This window comes from Poecilia mexicana, unplaced genomic scaffold, assembly GCF_051168715.1.
Source record: "Poecilia mexicana isolate PSO_F unplaced genomic scaffold, ASM5116871v1 scaffold_12, whole genome shotgun sequence".
Classification (NCBI taxonomy): Eukaryota; Metazoa; Chordata; class Actinopteri; order Cyprinodontiformes; family Poeciliidae; genus Poecilia; species Poecilia mexicana.
In genome coordinates this window covers 667,620-686,241 of record NW_028263381.1, presented here as the reverse complement: position 1 = coordinate 686,241, position 18,622 = coordinate 667,620, and the positions used below count along the sequence as shown (strand labels likewise).

Below are 18,622 nucleotides of genomic sequence, written 5' to 3'. Positions count from 1 at the left end.
CATTGGCTGGATGATTCATCGTGGTTTTGTATGACTCTCCTTGATACTGAATTCATAACATCTGAGTCAGCCCCGACTCCAGACGACTTTAACGGGCGGCATCAACTTATTTTGGGGGGTGCAAAATGAATCTACGTAGCAATAATAATATTACTCAAGTAAAAGAAAAAGGTACAATTCAGTAGAACTACTCTTAAAAGTTCCTTTTTCCAAAAGAATTACTCAAGTGAATTTATTACAAGTACTACCCACTTTTGAACATAGACAACAACATCAGTAGCCTATAAGCTACTTGTTAACAAGCTTAAGGTGCTGTATTGACTTTAACTAGTCATCTTTTAACTAACATTACCTGCATCCAACATCAGGTCTCCTCCGCTGCCATACAGGTGTAAACCCAGGGCGAGTGTCTTAGCGCTCATGTTGCGTTTAAAGGCTGCTCAGAAAAACATGTTTCCATGTGTTAACAACGGATTAAACAGTTTTTCCGCTGAAAAAAAAGTGACAGAAGGCACAGATATGGGAAGTGCGGAAGCTTCTACTGCAATAGTGCCGAAAGTCGGTCCTCGAGGGCTGGCATCCTGCATGTTTTAGTTCCCTCCCTGGTGGTAGTAACAACCTTTTCAGCAAGTCAATGTTCTTCTTAGGCCTCTAATGAGCCATCATTTAATCCAGGTGCATTAAACCAGGGAGAGAACTAAAAGATGCAGGATGCCGGCCCTCGAGAACTGACTTTGGGTGCCACTGTATCAAATTGATATAGGAATAACAGAGAGTTGGTCAGTTTGACTGTTGTTTTTACAGTCAAGTGCCAGGGGGGCACGGCTGACTGTGGGTCTGCAATGCCTGCCCATGCCACCGGGCCTGCACTCAGATGTTATGAATTCAGTATCAAGGAGAGTCATACAAAACCTTGATGAATCATCCAGCCTTTCTATAATTGCTTCTAGGCATAGTAATCTTACTTTATGTCAGTGGTTCCCAAACTTTTTCTTCTGCGCCCCCCCAGTGGTTTCCAAACATTTTCTGCGCCCCCCCTATGGATTACAAATGGTTGTCTGGTTGAAACGACGCGTGTGATGGGGCATCGACTTTTTTGGGGGCAAAATGAATGTACGTAGCTGAAAATAGACACCAACATCGGTAGCTTACAAGGTACTTGTTAAGCTTAAGGTTCTGTATTGATATTAGCTAGTCATGTTTTAGCTAACTTTACCTGCATCCAACAGCTTTACTCAACTCAGTCAGTTAGTTTGGAGGGAAAAACTGTGAAAAGTTCTTTGCGTTTTGCTGGTTTGCTGCCGTGATTCTAACACAAACCTACGTAGCTCCGCCCAGCAGCAGCAGGTCTCCTTCACAGGTGTAAACCCAGCGCGAGCGTCTTAGCGCTCATGTTGTGTTTAAAGGCGGCTCGGAAAAACAGGTTACAACATGTTAACAACGGATTAAACAGTTTTAACTGCTGATAAAAGTGACAGAGGACACAAATATGGGAAGTGTGGAAGCCTCTACTGTATCAAATTGACAGGAATAACAGAGAGTGGGCCATTCTAAGGTAAAAACCCAGCGCATACAGTGTTCATGTTTTTTTTTTCTTTTCATCCAGATGGCTTCCCGTGCGCCCCACAGTTTGGGAACCTCTGCTTTATGTAAACATTTTATTTGAAAAAAGTATTCCAGCTAAGTTTCAGCTCGGTCTCTGTGCAGAGCTGGCCGCTGTAGACCTGGGATTTGCTTCCACCTCTTCAGTCGTCTCAGATTCAACAATATGCAAGAGTTCCAGGTTCCACAGCTGCTTCGGATGCCACTGCAGGTACACACTACCTTTTTATTTACCAGAACAGCAACAACAGGTGCTTTTATTCGCTCCTAATAGGATAGAATCATATGGAAGTGTGAAATGTTGTGGTGATGGCTATTAAGGTTACTCAGCAGATTAAAAGTCTATAGTAGGAACATTTTCAGAAAAATGCAGGGTTAAAACATATCTGCTTACATCAGACCACTTACAAGGAATGTCATGTCTAGAGATTTTTTCTAGGATGTAAAAAGTGCTAAATAACTAGAAAATGTGAAAAACTGAGTCATGAAAAATGAAGAACAAAGTGAGAGTTTGGAGGATTTTAGCAGTTGTTCGTGGGTCATGGAAACTCAAAGGCATTAGAACAGACAGGGCATTAAGTCATGGAAAGTTGCTTCACGGTGAAAGGTATCATTGTGTTTTTCAGGAATTGTGTCTACAGACCAAGCTGTTGGCTCCTTCATCCTGCCCCGTTGCTGAGTTCTTATCTAAAGCTCCACAGCCACCTCCCACACATGCAATCCAGAGTGCTGTCCACATGCTGAAGGTATTTTTTTTCCCAAGATCCATCATTCTACTGATAATGAAGTGGCTGTGAATGCATGCTAACGAGCCAGTGTGCCCACTAATGTATTCCAGCCCATAAAGGTGCATTGCTTTTGCTAACCTTTCTCTCAGACAATAGATGCTCTGGATCAGAATGAAGACTTAACCGACCTGGGCTTCCACCTGGCTGATCTACCTGTGGAGCCCCACCTGGGCAAAATGGTGTTGTGCGCTGTTGTGCTCAAGTGTCTGGACCCCATTCTCACCATTGCCTGTACTCTGGCCTATCGTGACCCTTTTACCCTCCCTGCTGAAAGCTCCCAGAAAAGAGCTGCTCTGCAGAGCCGCAAACGTTTCACATCCAACACCTTCAGTGACCACATGGCCCTGCTCAGAGCTTTCCAGGTACAAATGTTTGCCTTATTCACAATTGAAAATAAAGTACAGGGGGAATACCAACTTATTAGTGAAAACAATTTTTTTTCTTTCTGGCTAAAAAGAATGCTCTCACTAAAGTTGTCATGTATTGTAAGTTTTATTATTATTATTATTATTATTTAGGAATTGTGTTTCAACTCTGAAAGTGTGTTTAAAATCAGAATGTAAATAAATTTAACTTAAAACAAATTATTTTGGCTGAGCATAGGACAGAAGTCAGAAATGTGTGATTTTTCTTTTTTTTTAAATCATGAAAGAGCTGAAGTTAAGTTCTTATGTCTGCTGTAAAGTCTCTGAGAGACACATGACCAAGCCCACACAAAATGTATCAAATCACAGTAGACATGTTATTGAACTGAAGAGGAACAATGGACCTCATATGTTATTACAAAAAGCTTGAGAGTGATTCAGAGCAGTGAATCTTTTCCAAACTAAGACAACACACGATGCCTGGAAGCCTTTAAATATGTCAGTTAGGCTGCAGCTTTCCATCTCTACTGTTTCACGGCTGACCAGTGAAGCAGGCAGCTAATGAAGAACTAATGTTTTAATCTTCCTCATCTACTGTGGCAAACAAAGACAGCCAGTAAAGAGTAGAAGGTCAGTGAGGTTATTTGTTACAAAACTTCCAGAAACAACACAGATGTGGACTTGGGTCATGTGACTTAGAGTCAAGGGATACATTTAAAATTTCAATTTCATCAAATCAAAATTCAAAATGACAATTTCATCAAGATGTCATTTTGAATGAGTCATTGATTTCCACCAATGACTCATGACTTCACTGTAATGTTATCCCTTCAACTTGTTTGGAGACTTATTACACCAAACAAAAAGTGTGTTGAAAAGAGAAACTGTCCCAAACGTGTTATCCAGGTAACTTACCTGGAGAAATGATGAGGTCCACCATACCAACTATTAGTAATCTTTCCTATCTCTGCTCTAATTTGATGAAAATGTGTCAAGCTGAGCTGAATGTCACAGTGGGAGATATTTAAACCTCCCTTGTGTTAGGCATGGCAGAAAGCTCGCAGTGAGGGCTGGGAGAGATCCTTCTGTGAAAGGAACTTCCTGTCCCAGTCTACCATGGACATGATTCTTGGCATGAGGACACAACTGTTAGGACAACTTCGTGCTATTGGTAAGTTTGACTTTTATTTTCCTCTCATTTTATTCATACTCTGCAAAGTGTTAGAATCAAATGAAAACCACTGAAAAGTGACAGCAAAAATCCTTAAAATACTTAGTGTAATTTGAGGTTTTTTGCATCTCTTCTCTAGGAACACTTCAGATCATTGTGTGATCTTAAGTTAATGGTGTATGTGTATATTTATGTTGAACTGTGTGATCTGAACTTTGGTGTCGTAGTGTTATTGTGGGGAACTGTTTCACACAGTAAATAATTAGTTAGTTTTAAAATTTCAAACGTTTTTGACTTTACTTGAGAAGGGACATCAAAAATTCAGAATTGGCAATAGTTTGCCTTAGAAATGTTCCTCCTTTTCATTTCTTTGTATTTTAGCCCCTGTCATGTTGACATATGCAATATTTATAAATTTTATAAGCACTTAGGTTATTTTTGCTAATGGAGCCTTTTCTTTGGTTGGCCAGGTTTTGTGCGCGCCCGTGGGGGAAGCGACATCCGTGATGTTAATCTGAACTCTGAAAACTGGGCTGTCGTGAAAGCAGCCCTGGTGGCTGGAATGTATCCAAACATGGTTCATGTCAACAAGAAGACCTCTCTGCTCTCCAGTAACAGAGAGAAGAAGGTTCATTTCCATCCTACGTCAGTCCTGAGCCAGCTGCAGTTGAAGGAGGTAGGAATTTAATTTGTCCCAAGTTCACATGGAGCAGCCACTCCATGTGAACTAGTTTAAGGTTAAGGTTTAAGGTTAATAGGCTTAAAGCACTGTTGCCTTGTAACAAGAAAGTCCTGGGTTAGAATCCCAGTTTGGGGTAGTTCTGTATGGAGTTGACATGTTCTCCCTATGGATGCGAAAATGACTTTCAGGTTAATTGCATTGTCCTGCTTTTTGGTCCATCACTGCTCCAGTACTCTGCAACAGAGCTTTATAAGATCCGCTTACAACTTCATGACTGAGCAGCATCAGCTCTGTTCCTACACCAAGAAATTTTCCATCCGCCCCATCAGACATACACTCAGAATTACATAAAACTTCACTAATCTAAATCAATTTCACACCCAAAAGTCAGATAGCGTTTAGCAACTTAACTTACCTTGATATGTTTTTTTCAGATTCAGCGGTGGATTTTTGAAAACTAGAAGTTCATGCTTTCAGGGAGGCAACGGTGGCACCGGAATCTCCAGGAGTCGTTTTTTGACTCAGTTAACTCAAATAAATCTTTTAAATAAGGCTGTGGTTGGTGCAGGTCTTCTGGATGGCTACCCTTGGTGGACTCCATTTTGGGTTTTAATGATTCTGCAGTTCCCACAGACCCGCCTTGCTCTTCTTGAGGGAGGGTCCAACTGTACTTTCTCGCTTTGCAGCTGTTCAGTGCACCAATTCCCCTCTTGCCATTGGTCACTTTCGAACTAATGAACAAATAAAAAAAGCACAATGTGACTTGAATGTAACGTATAACGCCACGCTGCATAGAAATGTAGTTAAGTTGAAAGTACAGATACTTACTGTACTGTAAAATGTAATGGAGTAAAAATTGAAAGTACCCACAATTAAATCTACTTGAGTAAAGTACAGATACATGAAAACTGTAATTAAGTACATCCCACCACTGACCAAACTATTAGATTCACTTCCTCCCCATCTGTATCCCTCTGATTTTTGTAACATTCTTTTATCATTTTTTTCTTAAAAAATAACACATATCCACCAGCAACCTCTATCGACTGTTGCTTTCATAATATAATATGATTAATATAATCTGTTCCAATTCCAGTTGTCCCTACTAATTCACTTTAACACTCCCCTCAGTCAGTGACGTCTCCAAATTAATTTAAAAATCTAAATATTCAATCTGCCAATTAGATCCTCTTCCAACAATTCTTGTTTAAGCTACCCTTCCCTCTCTGTCCCCATTCATTTATAAACACAAGACTTCCTTTTGTTACCTGAATGATTCATTGCCTGTCTAAGGATACAAAATTGGAATGTCCAAAAAAGGCTTTGATATGGTAAAACTTTCCTCAGAACAAGTTAAAAATATGAGTTTTTCTGCTGGTAGAAAATATAAAAGGTGATTGTTGTGGCTGCTTAAGGCTCTTTCATATGGATATAAATGAAACCCACTTTCATTTCCCCACCACCTTGATGTTTTAACTGTGGTTGCAATTGTCAGTTAATTCCTAGTGTTATGAACTCACATTTTACATGCAAAAATAATGTTGAGCAAATGCATTTCTGCACAACAGACTACATAAAGTGTCAAAATGATAGACAACAAAAAGGTCTAGCACAACCTTTGGTAAGTGCATATAGGTTTTGTATATCTAGCATTATTATTGAAAGCTTTCCTACTATTCAGCTGTTTTAATCAGACTGTACTTTTTTGAGTTAGTATGTGCTTGTCTGAAACTGGTCAATCATTCTTTCTATGATTATGAGATGAACTGTGTTAAAGAAAAGATTCTTAGGCAAATGATCCTTTGTGTTTATTGTGTTTAGAACAACAGCTCCAAATCAGGTCAGACCTTCCCCACAGACTGGTTGATCTATGATGAGATGAGCAGAGGTCACAGGATGGCCAGTGTTCGCTGTTGCTCCTTGGTGACCTCCATCACAGTGGCCATGTTTGGAGGTGGTACCAAACTTCTCAGCTCCACACTCCATGAAAGTGCTATTCAAAAAAGAAATGGTAAGTAAATCAGTCAAAGACTTTTTTAAATCTTTTTTTTATCTAATTTTTTATAGGACAAACACTTAGCCTTTTTAAAGGGGCAGAATTACAGAATGTAAAATTGACTTTTTTGAGCTCTACATCATTTTATAATGTTATTCCATTATCAAAAACATACCTGAAATGTCGCCTTGATTCTTTCATACATGTATACATACTTATACAACAGTATTTTAAAGTCTATCTCTGAGCTCCAGGGAGACAGTGGAACGACATTAGAACTCGGTGAGGTGCTCCATCTTCCTGGTTTTATTGAGTAAGCATCAGTGTTCTGTATCAACTGCAGCTCTCTGACTTTCTAGGCAGACCTGTAAAGTCACTGTTGCAGTAATCAATGTGGCCAAAGACAAACGCATACATATGATTTGACATGATAGATATTAAAACTATGAGAGATTTTCACAAAGATGTTTTTTCTTAGTTTTTCAGAGCTGTCTTTAAAATTTAACCTGTCTCCTTCTCACTGTATATCATCACTGTTTCCAGAAGATGAAACTTTCCTTGCTGACCCACCGATTTCTTGCCCCTAATCAGAAATCCCCCCTCTCTAATATTTATGGAACACTAATGTCAATTGAATTTTCCTCATTTGGTAAAATCAGAACCGCCATTGTAAAAGAATTAGGTGTAGTACAGTCTGAACCACACTGATTCTCAGCATACAACTAAGTACACCATATGCTGGGTTACAGCTTGAACAGTTTAAAGCAACAAAAGTTCATTTTTCAAAATCCAATTAATTAAAAATGCTTCCTTCAATTCTAGACCAAGGTGACAGATGTCAAACCTCACCTTGCGACATAAGTCATTTATTTTTCTTCTGTCCAAGATTACATAAATTCTAGAGTAATTTCTTTTCTGTACTTTTAGGGACAAAGCTTCCCTGCAAAATGGGATTTTATTTTCCTGTTCCCCTTGATAGATGCTGTAGCACAGGGGTGTCAAACTCAATTTTACCAAGGGCCACTTCAGCATATTGGCCACCCTCCACGGGCCACATTGACGGTACAAATCAGGAGTGCATCCCTGCTAAAACACACCCCAGACAAAAGGTTGACTTCCCTCATTCAGTTCTTTAGAGGCTTATAATGAGTCAATGGTCCAGGTGTGTTAGAGAAGGAATGCATCTAAAGTTGCAGATGGTAGCTCTGGAAAACTAGACTTGGGCACCCCTAGCATTAATGTATAAAAATACAATGTTAAATATAAATTAAACACCACCTCATATTGTTAAATAACTGATTTTATGTATTGGAGTTTTAAATATTACATTTGAGTTTCCATAGATGTAAAATTACTGCTCAGTTTAAAAATTACAATATTTAAATCAGTGTTTAAAGGTAAGCAAACAAATAATAAAAACAATCACATGGGCAGACATTATAGACTTTACGCAAAGATTTAGTCTCAGAGGCAACTGAAATCAATTAATTAAAAACATCCTTTCTGAATATCATCTCATGGACTCTGAACTAAATGCGTCTTTCTGACCGGGAGCTGACAGAGTGTTGAAGAGTTATGGACCGGACGCTTTGGAGCGTCTGGTTAGGCAGCGCATTACAAACCTTTGGTTGAAATGGTGCGTTAAATTCAAGTCTCCATTGCAGACCAGAGAAAACTAAAGAGAATGCATTACTGTGTTAATCCATTTGAGGAGCCGGCAGTTCATCTTGAGGATATAAATGACGATGCAAAAGTTAATTAGACTGTAACATGCGCAGTGCGCTGCTCAACCACTGCGGACTGCGAAGAATTAAAAACCGCTGGAAGTAACTCATCCAGCGGATTTAACAAATGGAGCCTCCTGGGTGCACGTTACCCAAGAGAGCGGAGTTCTGGAGGAGCTGCAGACGTAACATCTGTCCGTTTCGAAGAAGCGAAACCAGCAAAAAAAAAAAAAAAAAAAATCCTGGTAAAAGGGCACAACGGACCGCACAGGGTAAAACACTCACAGAGTTCAGTTGATCTGTTTGGATCAGACAGATCCAACTGACTGATGAATTAGCGCAGATTTTTCTGCAAATGGGAACCAGGAGGAAGTGCGTCCAGACCCCAGCGGGTTGAAGTGATGTTAATTTAAGTGTGGTCGCTTAATTTAATTTATTAAAACTTATTGGGTTGGTTTTTGTCACTGCGAGAAAAATGTAGATACATTTATCTGCTTAACTTGTGATGGGATCTGGATTCACGGTGAATATTAACTAAACCGCATAAAATGCGACTAATAGTTGATGTTACTATGTACGGAGCCCCCCAGGGGACATGGGGATTTTTTTTTCTTTTGCGTTCCCTCGCAAAACTTTTGCGTTCCCTCTCAATAATCTACTGATCAGTTCAGGCATAATTGATACTATAAGCCTTTTTTACGGTGGAAGCCGTACTTTCTGCTTTAATACAAGCTTATAAGGTTTTTCCATGGACTATTGAGTTATTATCGCGGGGTAATAAGTCATCTGATTGTGTCTCTATTGTGTTCGTGTCTGAATGGTTTAAAGGGCTGCTTTCTGTGCCGTTCCATCTGAGCCTGAACAGACATAAACATGCAGTAAATAAATCGATTTTCAATCAGTTTTTTGCACCAAAGCGTTAATAATAATAAACACGTTTTCACTGAGGCTCTATAAGAGCAATATGAATGAAATAAGTAATTATTGATATGACAGAAGCAGCGGCTTTGACACCTGGTGGTGGGCGTGTCGATGTGGGAGTGACTGTCATGAAGGATGAATGGGAAGGTGACGCTGCTGGCTCGGTGTGTATGAGGCAGCGGGTGAGATGGGGGGTCAGTCCTCGCAAAGTTTGGAGCATAATAAAAATTTAAAAAATCAATAATTGTGACAGAACAAAGAAGAGGTTAGGAGTTGATTGATACACGGACAGATGAGATTCCCCGAGTTAATCCAGTGCGGCCCTCTACCACCATTAGTTTGCTGTGTTTTATAATAATAAAACGTGTTTAATACTATTAGATTTGGTATTTGTTTGTTAATTACTTAATGAAATCTTCAACATTTCTTCCTAATCCTAAAAAGATCAAATGTTTTAGAAACTTGCCCCTGCAAATTAAGCAGGTTTCTGTGTTCTATTCTGCAGAAAATCCTCTGGATGACATGAGTGACAGTGACACAGAAGACTTAGTGGAGATAAAGATTGATGACTGGCTTGTCTTCGGGCTTGAGAGAGAGGTGAAGAAATAAAGGACCTGACATACTTTATCCAAAGCCAAACAGCTGACACACAGTCATGGTTTTCGAACTGTTTGTATTCACACAACCTTTTATGCAAGAGTGCAGACCACCTGTGGGACAGCCCTCCTGCTTCAGTACACATCATGCCTTTCTCTGAGGAGGTCTCTCCTCCCTCCATACATTCTCTATTTTGCTTTTAGGAAATGGTGACTGAGCTTGCGCCACACTTTTTTCCAGATAACCTCTTCCGTGAACAATGAATTTCCTGGCTATTAACTCCTGGATGGTTTATAGCCAAGAGTTATTACCATCCACCAGTCTTACTATCATAGTAATTTAGTGGAGAATAGTACATAATCTGCATAATGTAAGTACAGCAAAAAACTTCTGAACAATCAGACAACACTTCGCACAGAGCTCTGTCAAGATGCTTTGACTTGGGCCTGATGTTGAGTTCAGCAGGCAGATGCCTCTCTACAAACAAAATCACACAATTTTCATCACCTTTCTATATTAATGAGAAGCGGTTTCAGCACTTCACATGAAGCATGTCGAGGCCTTAAGACCAGCTTTTAAAACTTTTACATGTAGCGTTGAGTTTTTCATGTGTTTCATCAGTTTCTGAAATGTTTTGTCTGGTGAATCAAAATGTAAATGTGGCAGAAGGGATGATCCAGCATAATCATGAATTCTTCTTATTGTTTTAAAAATTTGAAATCAATGCATAAGATGACAAACTTCATGTATGTTATCATAACATTCTGTGAAGATTTTCTTTTGTTACTGACTCATCATGTAATCTTCATGTTTGTTTAGATTACCCAGCCTCTGACAGATGTGTCCTTATGCTTATCTCCTGTTGGCTCTACTGTTGTCAGACTGCAGCACTGGTGTCTGAACTCAGACAGAAGTGGCAGAACTTGTTTATAAAGAGGATCCGCTGTCCTTCCAAACCCTGGTCTCAGCAGGACGAGGCAGTCATCCAGACCTTAGTGTCTGTATGTGCTCAACTTCATCATTGTAGTTTGCCTCTGGATGGGAATTATTCCTGTGTTTAATGCCTGCAATTAATGCTGACTGGCTCCAGGTGCTGGGTGCTGAGGAGCAGGAAGCTGGCCTGCAGCAGCCTACAGGGATTGGTCAGAGGCCTAGGCCTATGACATCAGAGGATGGGCCAAGGTCGTCAGGGAGGAACTCCAAGGCCAGCCCCCAGCTGCCCTCTCATAACACAAGTGACAAGTAGGCCAATAACCATCATGTTTCATGGTAGTGTCTTGTGCTGGTTTCTCTTCTTTTATTTGATTTTTCTGTTTTTTCTCAGTTTTCTATTCATGGTGATAAAATGACCTAATCATGCTTTGGGTCTTTAGATTCTACAATTTTCTGATTTATGATGGGCTCTCAATTATTTATGTATATACCATGCTGGTGTAGGAAGGTAGGATATAGGGGCTTCATCATACCTTTATGATGATGTACATTTGTTCTAAAGGCTTTAAAACAAGCATTGCATATCATTGTGCAGGGGGCTTCACAGTTGGTTGCACTGTTGCCCTGCTGCAAGCTGAGTTTGTCAAGAGCTTTTAAAACCTAGATGGGAAAAGGAAAAAAGAAACGAGATTCTTTTGGCTGGACTGTAGTTTTGCCCTACAGACCTGTTCTAGTGAGGCATTTTGAAGGATTCTGATTATCTCACATAAATATCAAACAGTTCCTGAATCACCAGTTCATCCATCTCTGTTATCTAATAGTGTTGTTGATTTCATTTTGTTGGAGAAATGTAAAGTACCTTTCAGACCCATATTCAGTGCAATCTTATCTAGATAATAAGTATTACGGCTATGTCCAAATTTATACAGATGCTTTAAAAAACTCAAATAACAATAATGGGGATTCATGATGGGAGTCATCTTAGATTGAGGAAGTTCGTCCATTAAGAAGTGGATTTTGTTCAGATTCAAGTTCATTATTATATTCCTCAACAAATATTTATTCAGACTTCAGATGAGAGCTTTTATTAGAGATTAAATTATTAATATGTAGAATTCAGGAAATGGGTTTATTAGTTATTTTTACATGGATACCATCACATATAGGAATTAAAGAAAATTAGTTGGCAGATAAATATGCAAAATAATCAACAGAAAATAGTTAAATTTATATATTGGTACCATTCAGCAAAAGGAGAAATCAAATCAGTCATTAAACAAAAGGTCAAGGGTGGGTGGCAGAAACAGTGGGAAGAAGAAGTCACATCATGTATTCTACAGTGTTGGTTCTTTTTTTTACTTTTATAAAAGTCTATCTCCAGGGCAGATAGAAAGTAGTGTATTCAAAGTATTTACAATTAATATCAATCCTTACAGTTGCCTACCATTTTTTTAGCCCTCTTCAACAGTTGACTACTTCCCCACAGGCCTCGTCGAATGCTGTCTTCTGACCTGCTGAAGACTAACTCCCACAGCAGGGATGAAGTCTCACTGGCCATCAAGAAGCTGTGGGATTATCCGTCTTCCTCCAGTAGTTCTTCCTGCTCTGTAACTCTGGATGGGCCCCCCGAGTCTCCCTCAGGAAAGGTAGGACATAGGTACTACACAGGACATTTAATGTCCCACAGGCCACATCTGGTCCTTTAAGATGTCCTTCAGTGTCCCAGATATAAAAATGAGATGTCAAGCAGGCATCTAAATATTTATTCTGTGTGGATTTCAGTGAGCAAGAGGTGAGGACCTGTTTATTGTTGCCAGAAGACAGCAGTTGTTTATGTAGCCCCAGCATAATTGCCTACCCCAATTGAAACAAAGTATCTTATTTTCATCCATATTCCAACACAAACTTTACTCATTGTAACCTCATTCACTAATGTAAAATGTATACTCAATAAAAGGAGGAATGTGTGAGCTTAAAGGAGTTGTTTTACTTGTTTTGTTCCCAGCTGGTCTTAAAGTCTGTGTCTCAGAAGCCAACTGTGTCATCAGTCCGATACTTCATTATGAAGAGTAACAGCATCAGAAACATAGAGATTTCTCAGCAGAAAGGCATCTGGTCTACTACACCGAGCAACGAGACCAAACTCACCCAAGCTTTCCTGGCAAATAGCTTCATAATTCTCATCTTCTCTGTTCAGGGATCTGGACACTTCCAGGTATCTGATTTCAGTTGATATTATTGGTCTACTCTGTACATGTCTTTGAATATGAGACTGTCATGTTGTGTAGAAGTTTGTGGTAGGATCCATTTGCAGGAGACAGAGGCCGGCAGTGAGTTTGAAGATTTAGTAAAGAATATGGAAAGACAAATTTACAAAAGGCAAAGGAAGTCACAGCAAAAAACACAAAAACCAGAATCCATAGGAAAAATAATTTAGCGAGGAAAACACGGGGCAGCATGAGGGAGTGATAGGAGTAGACAAAAGATCCGGCGAGTAGTGAGTGAGAAAGAGAGGCTTAAATACTATGGAGATTGTGAGCTGAACAAAAGATCTGAGCTGATGAGCTAACTGATTCCAGGTTTGAGTGGAGGGAGAGGAGAAAAACTGAGTGAGGGAGGGGAACAGAAAATAATTCTAATTTTTACACTCTTACACACTCAAAGTATGCAAAAAATGTATCAAAGACTAAAAATGTGGATTTTTCAAGATATGTCCCCTTTAAGGCTTTCTAATTTTTAAAACTTTTTAAGAACAGGAACATTTCTGGAATGTATCCAGCACCTCAGTGACTGCATGCTGTCACTTAAAGAAATTAATAAAAATTTTATTGTTATATGTCCAAAATAACTGTGAAGATTGTCCCAGAAATGTGATATATGAAAATGGCATTGCAATAAGTTTTTTTTTTTTTTTTTACAAAAAGCATTCCACTGAAGGTGTGTGGTTTGCAGGGCTACGCTCGCATGACATCTGTCGTCAGCCAGGAGAGCTGCCAGGACTGGGGCTTCATGGGGCTCGGAGGAGTTTTCAGTGTAGAGTGGATCCATAAAGAGAGTCTTCCCTTCCCCTTCACCCAGCACATTCTCAACCCATGGAATGACAACAAGAGAGTTCAAGTCAGCAGGGATGGACAGGTGAGACTGCATCATAAGCTCAAACATACTGTAGCTGCTTGCTGCAGATTCTGTCGTCTCAGACTGGCAGAACTGCCAGAAACATTAAGCAGTGTTGGGATTTACAGTAAGAGGTGGTTGACACCACTCAGTTTCTCTTTACCAAGGCTTAGGTTGTGTTAGAGCAGTGGTATCAAACTCTAGTTGATGTCCTGCAACTTTTAGATGCGTCTCTGCTTCTTCACACCAGGCTCCAATATTATTTAATTAGCAGAGCTCTGTATTACCTGTCTGCATTCTAGTGATGCTGTTTATCCATTTAATTCAAGAGTGTAGGATAAGGGACACATGTAAATGTTCCAGGACTGCAGCCCTCAAGGACTGGAGTTTGACTGACAACTTTATCAGAGGAAGCAAACATAAAGATGCCATTAAATGAAAACTGATGTTGTGATTATGTGGATATTTTGTGTTGTGTAGGAGTTGGAGCCTCAGGCTGGCAGCCAGTTGCTGTCTCTGTGGGAGAGGAATTCTGGGAATCAGCTTCATTAATGTTGGACTCCTCATTAACTTAACAGGTATTCTAACTCTATGACTGGATAGGAACCCCCAAACTTACTGACCATGGAAGGAAATATGTTTATTGGGCACTCAGAGCACTAATGTTGTACATGTGCCATGTTTTTATTTGTATTCCACCTGAAGTGCCCTGCACCACCAGTTCAGACCTGATAACCAGAAAAACTGACTCATTCCACAGAGAAATGTCTCCTCTGTGCTGCTCTCAGTTCAAACTTTAGTTATCACCTCTTCATTAATTTCTCATTCTGTTAGATGTGTTTTTGAAACAAAATTTGTTATAAAAGGTCTTTGTACAATAAGTTTACAATAAAAAGAATGTGGCTCTGTAGATGTAAACAGGATTCATGGTCATTTGACAGCAACCTTATTCTTGCTGTTGTTTTTCAATGTTATGCCTTGTTCTAATTGGTGTAATTGCCCTGTTTTTATCCAACTGACTTGTTTCTATTTAAAGCACATTACTTATTTTTGTGAGAATATTCAAAGTCTGCTTTATTTGTTCATTAAAGATCTGTTTAAATGCTGTATTGTAATTATGACTTATTATTCCCTCAAAGATGTAACTTTCCTGTTAGGGATGTCCTAATATTGAATGAATGTCCTTTTATCCCCAAGAGCCAGAGTATAATACATAATTATGCTGATGTTCAATCTCTCCTCGAATCCCATCACAAGTATAAGGAAGTATTATCCAAAGGATTTACTTTCACTGAGTTAAGACAGATGTACCTTTATTCTCCATTGTCTGAAATGAAATCAGAGTAAGCTTCAGTTAGAATTAAGAAAATTATTTCTGTTTGCTAAATGCTACAATATTAACATAAGCAATATGTCAAATTTATTCAAATCTGTCCTCAAAATCAGGGCCCATATTCTAAAAGATTATCAGAGTCCTCTCAGAGAGCTCATATTTTAGCCAAAATGTCCCTACCGAAGAGTCCTGGCGTAAGACTGATTCATAATCATCTTAGTGAGAAGGTGTGGTTCACCTGTTGCTAGGTATGACACTGTCTTCTAGGGACTGAGATTGGATGATTGTAAAACAGAATAAACCAAATACGCCCCCAGTAATCAGTTGTTCCACTATGACCACAGCCGATCACGTCTTTTACCAGATAGGCCAAACTGTAAATGTTAATGAGTTAGTAGAGTTAGTCCTACTTTTTCTAAATCCACCCCAGCCAGGTTCATCCATGAATCAATACCAAGAACAGCTTGTGAGCATTGAGATTGTGTTTTAGGATATTGGGGAAGACCTTGTTGTCTTGTCACAGAGAAACACTGTAGCAGGTGTTGCTGTGACTGTGTATGTTAGTCTTTCTTTACAACTTCTCTGTTAGGTTCTGGGTGGAGGTTGGGGTTGGTTTTCTCCTCTAGGTGGAGTCCTGGAGACGGCTGCTCGGGGGACGGACCTGTTGCGTCAGCTACACACCGGTCAGCAATTACGCTCTTACCTGCAGCTTAAGAGAGGCGGTGGCCAACACTTCGACGCCAGATTGTTGACTAAGTTTTGGTACTCACTCTCGGCCTTCTTGCCCTCGTTGATCGCTGTGTTTTTTCCTGTTTCGGCTCTCCGAGTAACCCACCCTTGTTGATCTTTGCAGACCACCCGAGCATCCGGATCAGGACGTTCGCCCCCCATCTGTTAGCGGAACGTCTAACCCATCCTCGCCACCTCAAGTGGGTTTCCGTTCGCTCAGACGCTCTGAGGCCCTGGCCGACCTGTCCGCTCCCCCCCCGAAAACCAAGGAAAGTGAAACCCAGAATCGCAGACCCCTCCAAGTCTTCTCTATACTTCCCACACCCGTAAGTTCTTCTGTTTATCTCTGAAGCTACGCAAGGTTCCACCACCTCAACTCACCATCTCCCCTTTTTTCTCTCAGTGTGCTGTTGGTGCTGCTGCCCGCCGCTCGCACCAGTTGATTTTCCTCCCCGCTACAATAAACCCATTGAACTTTTCTTGTTCTCCTGTCTGTGTACTTGCATGTGGGCTAATCGAGTTTCATCCGACATGACAGAACAATCTGGCCAACCCATTAGCCCCGCAGACGCAATCAGGAGGACTCTGTCAGAACAACAAGCCACGTTACAAAACCATGAATCCGTTTTACGTAAGCTCCATGCTACCAATGAGGTAACTATAGTCAGACGGCTCAGCCCCTTACTTCGCTCACCTCCACTAAGATCCAGTTTCAGTGGTCCCCCCTTGCTGACGCTGCTTTTAGAAAGCTAAAGTCCTTGTTTTCCAAGGCCCCAGTCCTGATTCAGCCTGATCCTTCCAAACAATTTATTGTCGAGGTAGATGCATCCGACACTGGGGTAGGAGCAGTCCTTTCCCAGGTCTCTGAGGTGGACAACAAGACTCATCCCTGTGCCTTCTTCTCTCGCAGGTTGTCACCTTCTGAGCGCAATTATGAGGTGGGGGATCGGGAGTTGTTGGCCATCAAGCTGGCCCTGGAGGAGTGGAGGCATTGGTTGGAGGGGGCTGATCATCCGGTGCTGGTCTGGACAGATCACAGGAACCTTTCTTACCTCCGCTCTGCCAGGAGACTCAATCCTCGTCAGTCCCGTTGGTCTCTTTTTTTTTTCCCGATTCAATCTTTCTATTTCTTTCCGTCCAGGATCTCGTAATGTCAAACCTGATGCCCTTTCTCGGTTACATTCCCCCGATGACTCGGAGAGGACCCCGGCCCGGATTCTTCCTCCTAGCTGTAAGGTGGCAGCCGTAACCTGGGAGATCGAAGACCTCATTAAACAGGCCCAGACGTCTGACCCACCTCCTGAGAACTGTCCTCTGAACAAGATTTACGTTCCGTCATCCATCCGAGCCCGCTTCATTCAGTGGATCCATTCAGCCAAGTTTTCTGGACACCCAGGTACTAGCCGCACCATCGCCCTGATTAATCGCAGGTTTTGGTGGCCTTCTGTGCATAAGGATGTCAAGGAGTTCGTTCAAGCATGCGTCATCTGCTCCCGTAACAAGTCATCCCATCAACCACCATCTGGTCTACTGCAGCCTCTTCCCACTCCGAAACGCCCATGGTCGCACATTGCTATCGATTTCATCACCGGACTTCCACCATCTAGAGGTATGACCACCGTTCTCACTATTGTGGATCGTTTCTCCAAGTCCTGTCATTTAGTTGCCCTCAAGAAACTCCCCACAGCATTTCAGACTGCATTGCTGCTGGTTAAACATGTTTTCCGGCTTCATGGTACCCCTATCGAAATCTTATCAGATAGAGGGCCACAATTTATCTCCCAAGTGTGGAGACAATTCTGCTCAGCTATTGATGCTAAGGTTTCTTTAACGTCAGGATATCACCCCCAGTCTAATGGTCAGGTCGAGCGCCTCAACCAAGAACTCGAGTCCATGTTACGCTGTTACACTTCCACCAACCCGACTGATTGGAGTCAGTTTCTGCCTTGGGTGGAGTACGCTCATAACTGTCATGTTTCTACTGCTACTGGTTTGTCTCCATTTGAGGTCTCCATTGGGTACCAACCCCCTCTTCTCTCCTCTGACGAGTCTCTTATTTCAGTCACGTCGGTCCAACACCACATACGCCGTTGTAAGAACATCTGGAGGATGGCTAACAACGCCCTCAATAGCACCTCTGCCCGCAACAAACGCTTTGCTGATCGCAGGAGGACTCCAGCACCCATCTACAGCCCGGGTCAAGAGGTCTGGTTATCCACTAAAAACATTCCGCTCAAATCTATGTCCAAGAAACTGTCTCCTAGGTTCATCGGTCCGTTTCAGATTGAGTCCGTCCTCAGTCCATTCGCCGTCCGTCTTCGTCTGCCGGCTGCCCTCCGCATCCATCCCACTTTCCATGTTTCCCAGTTAAAGCCTGTTCGGACCAGCACCCTGTGCCCTCCATCCGAGCCCCCTCCACCCGCCCGTGAGATTGATGGCCATCCGGCCTACACTATGCGTCGTATCGTTGACTCTCGTCGACGTGGACGAGGGTGGCAATACCTTGTAGATTGGGAGGGTTACGGTCCTGAGGACCGTATGTGGGTGCCTGGTTCCTTTATCCTGGACCCCAGTTTCATCTCTGAATACCACGCTTCCCTTCCGTCCGGTGTGTCTCGGTCGCCAGGTGGCGACCGTTGAGGGGGGGGTACTGTTAGGTTCTGGGTG

At 41.4% G+C, this 18,622-nt stretch overlaps 1 protein-coding gene across 1 annotated transcript in view; it reads left to right on the top strand.

Moving 5' to 3' along the window:
* The window catches only part of ythdc2 (YTH domain containing 2), a 44,073-nt gene extending 29,073 nt beyond the window's left edge, over positions 1-15,000 (top strand). Inside the window, exons 19-31 of the mRNA XM_015007228.2 lie at positions 1,708-1,813; positions 2,229-2,348; positions 2,480-2,752; positions 3,800-3,926; positions 4,397-4,602; positions 6,430-6,619; positions 9,755-9,846; positions 10,728-10,847; positions 10,937-11,088; positions 12,266-12,425; positions 12,785-12,994; positions 13,732-13,914; positions 14,374-15,000. Of these exons, the coding sequence (XP_014862714.2) occupies positions 1,708-1,813; positions 2,229-2,348; positions 2,480-2,752; positions 3,800-3,926; positions 4,397-4,602; positions 6,430-6,619; positions 9,755-9,846; positions 10,728-10,847; positions 10,937-11,088; positions 12,266-12,425; positions 12,785-12,994; positions 13,732-13,914; positions 14,374-14,445 (2,011 nt within the window). The 3' untranslated portion in view covers positions 14,446-15,000. The remainder of the gene's footprint in view (positions 1-1,707; positions 1,814-2,228; positions 2,349-2,479; positions 2,753-3,799; positions 3,927-4,396; positions 4,603-6,429; positions 6,620-9,754; positions 9,847-10,727; positions 10,848-10,936; positions 11,089-12,265; positions 12,426-12,784; positions 12,995-13,731; positions 13,915-14,373) is intronic.
* Positions 15,001-18,622: the final 3,622 nt, after the last annotated feature.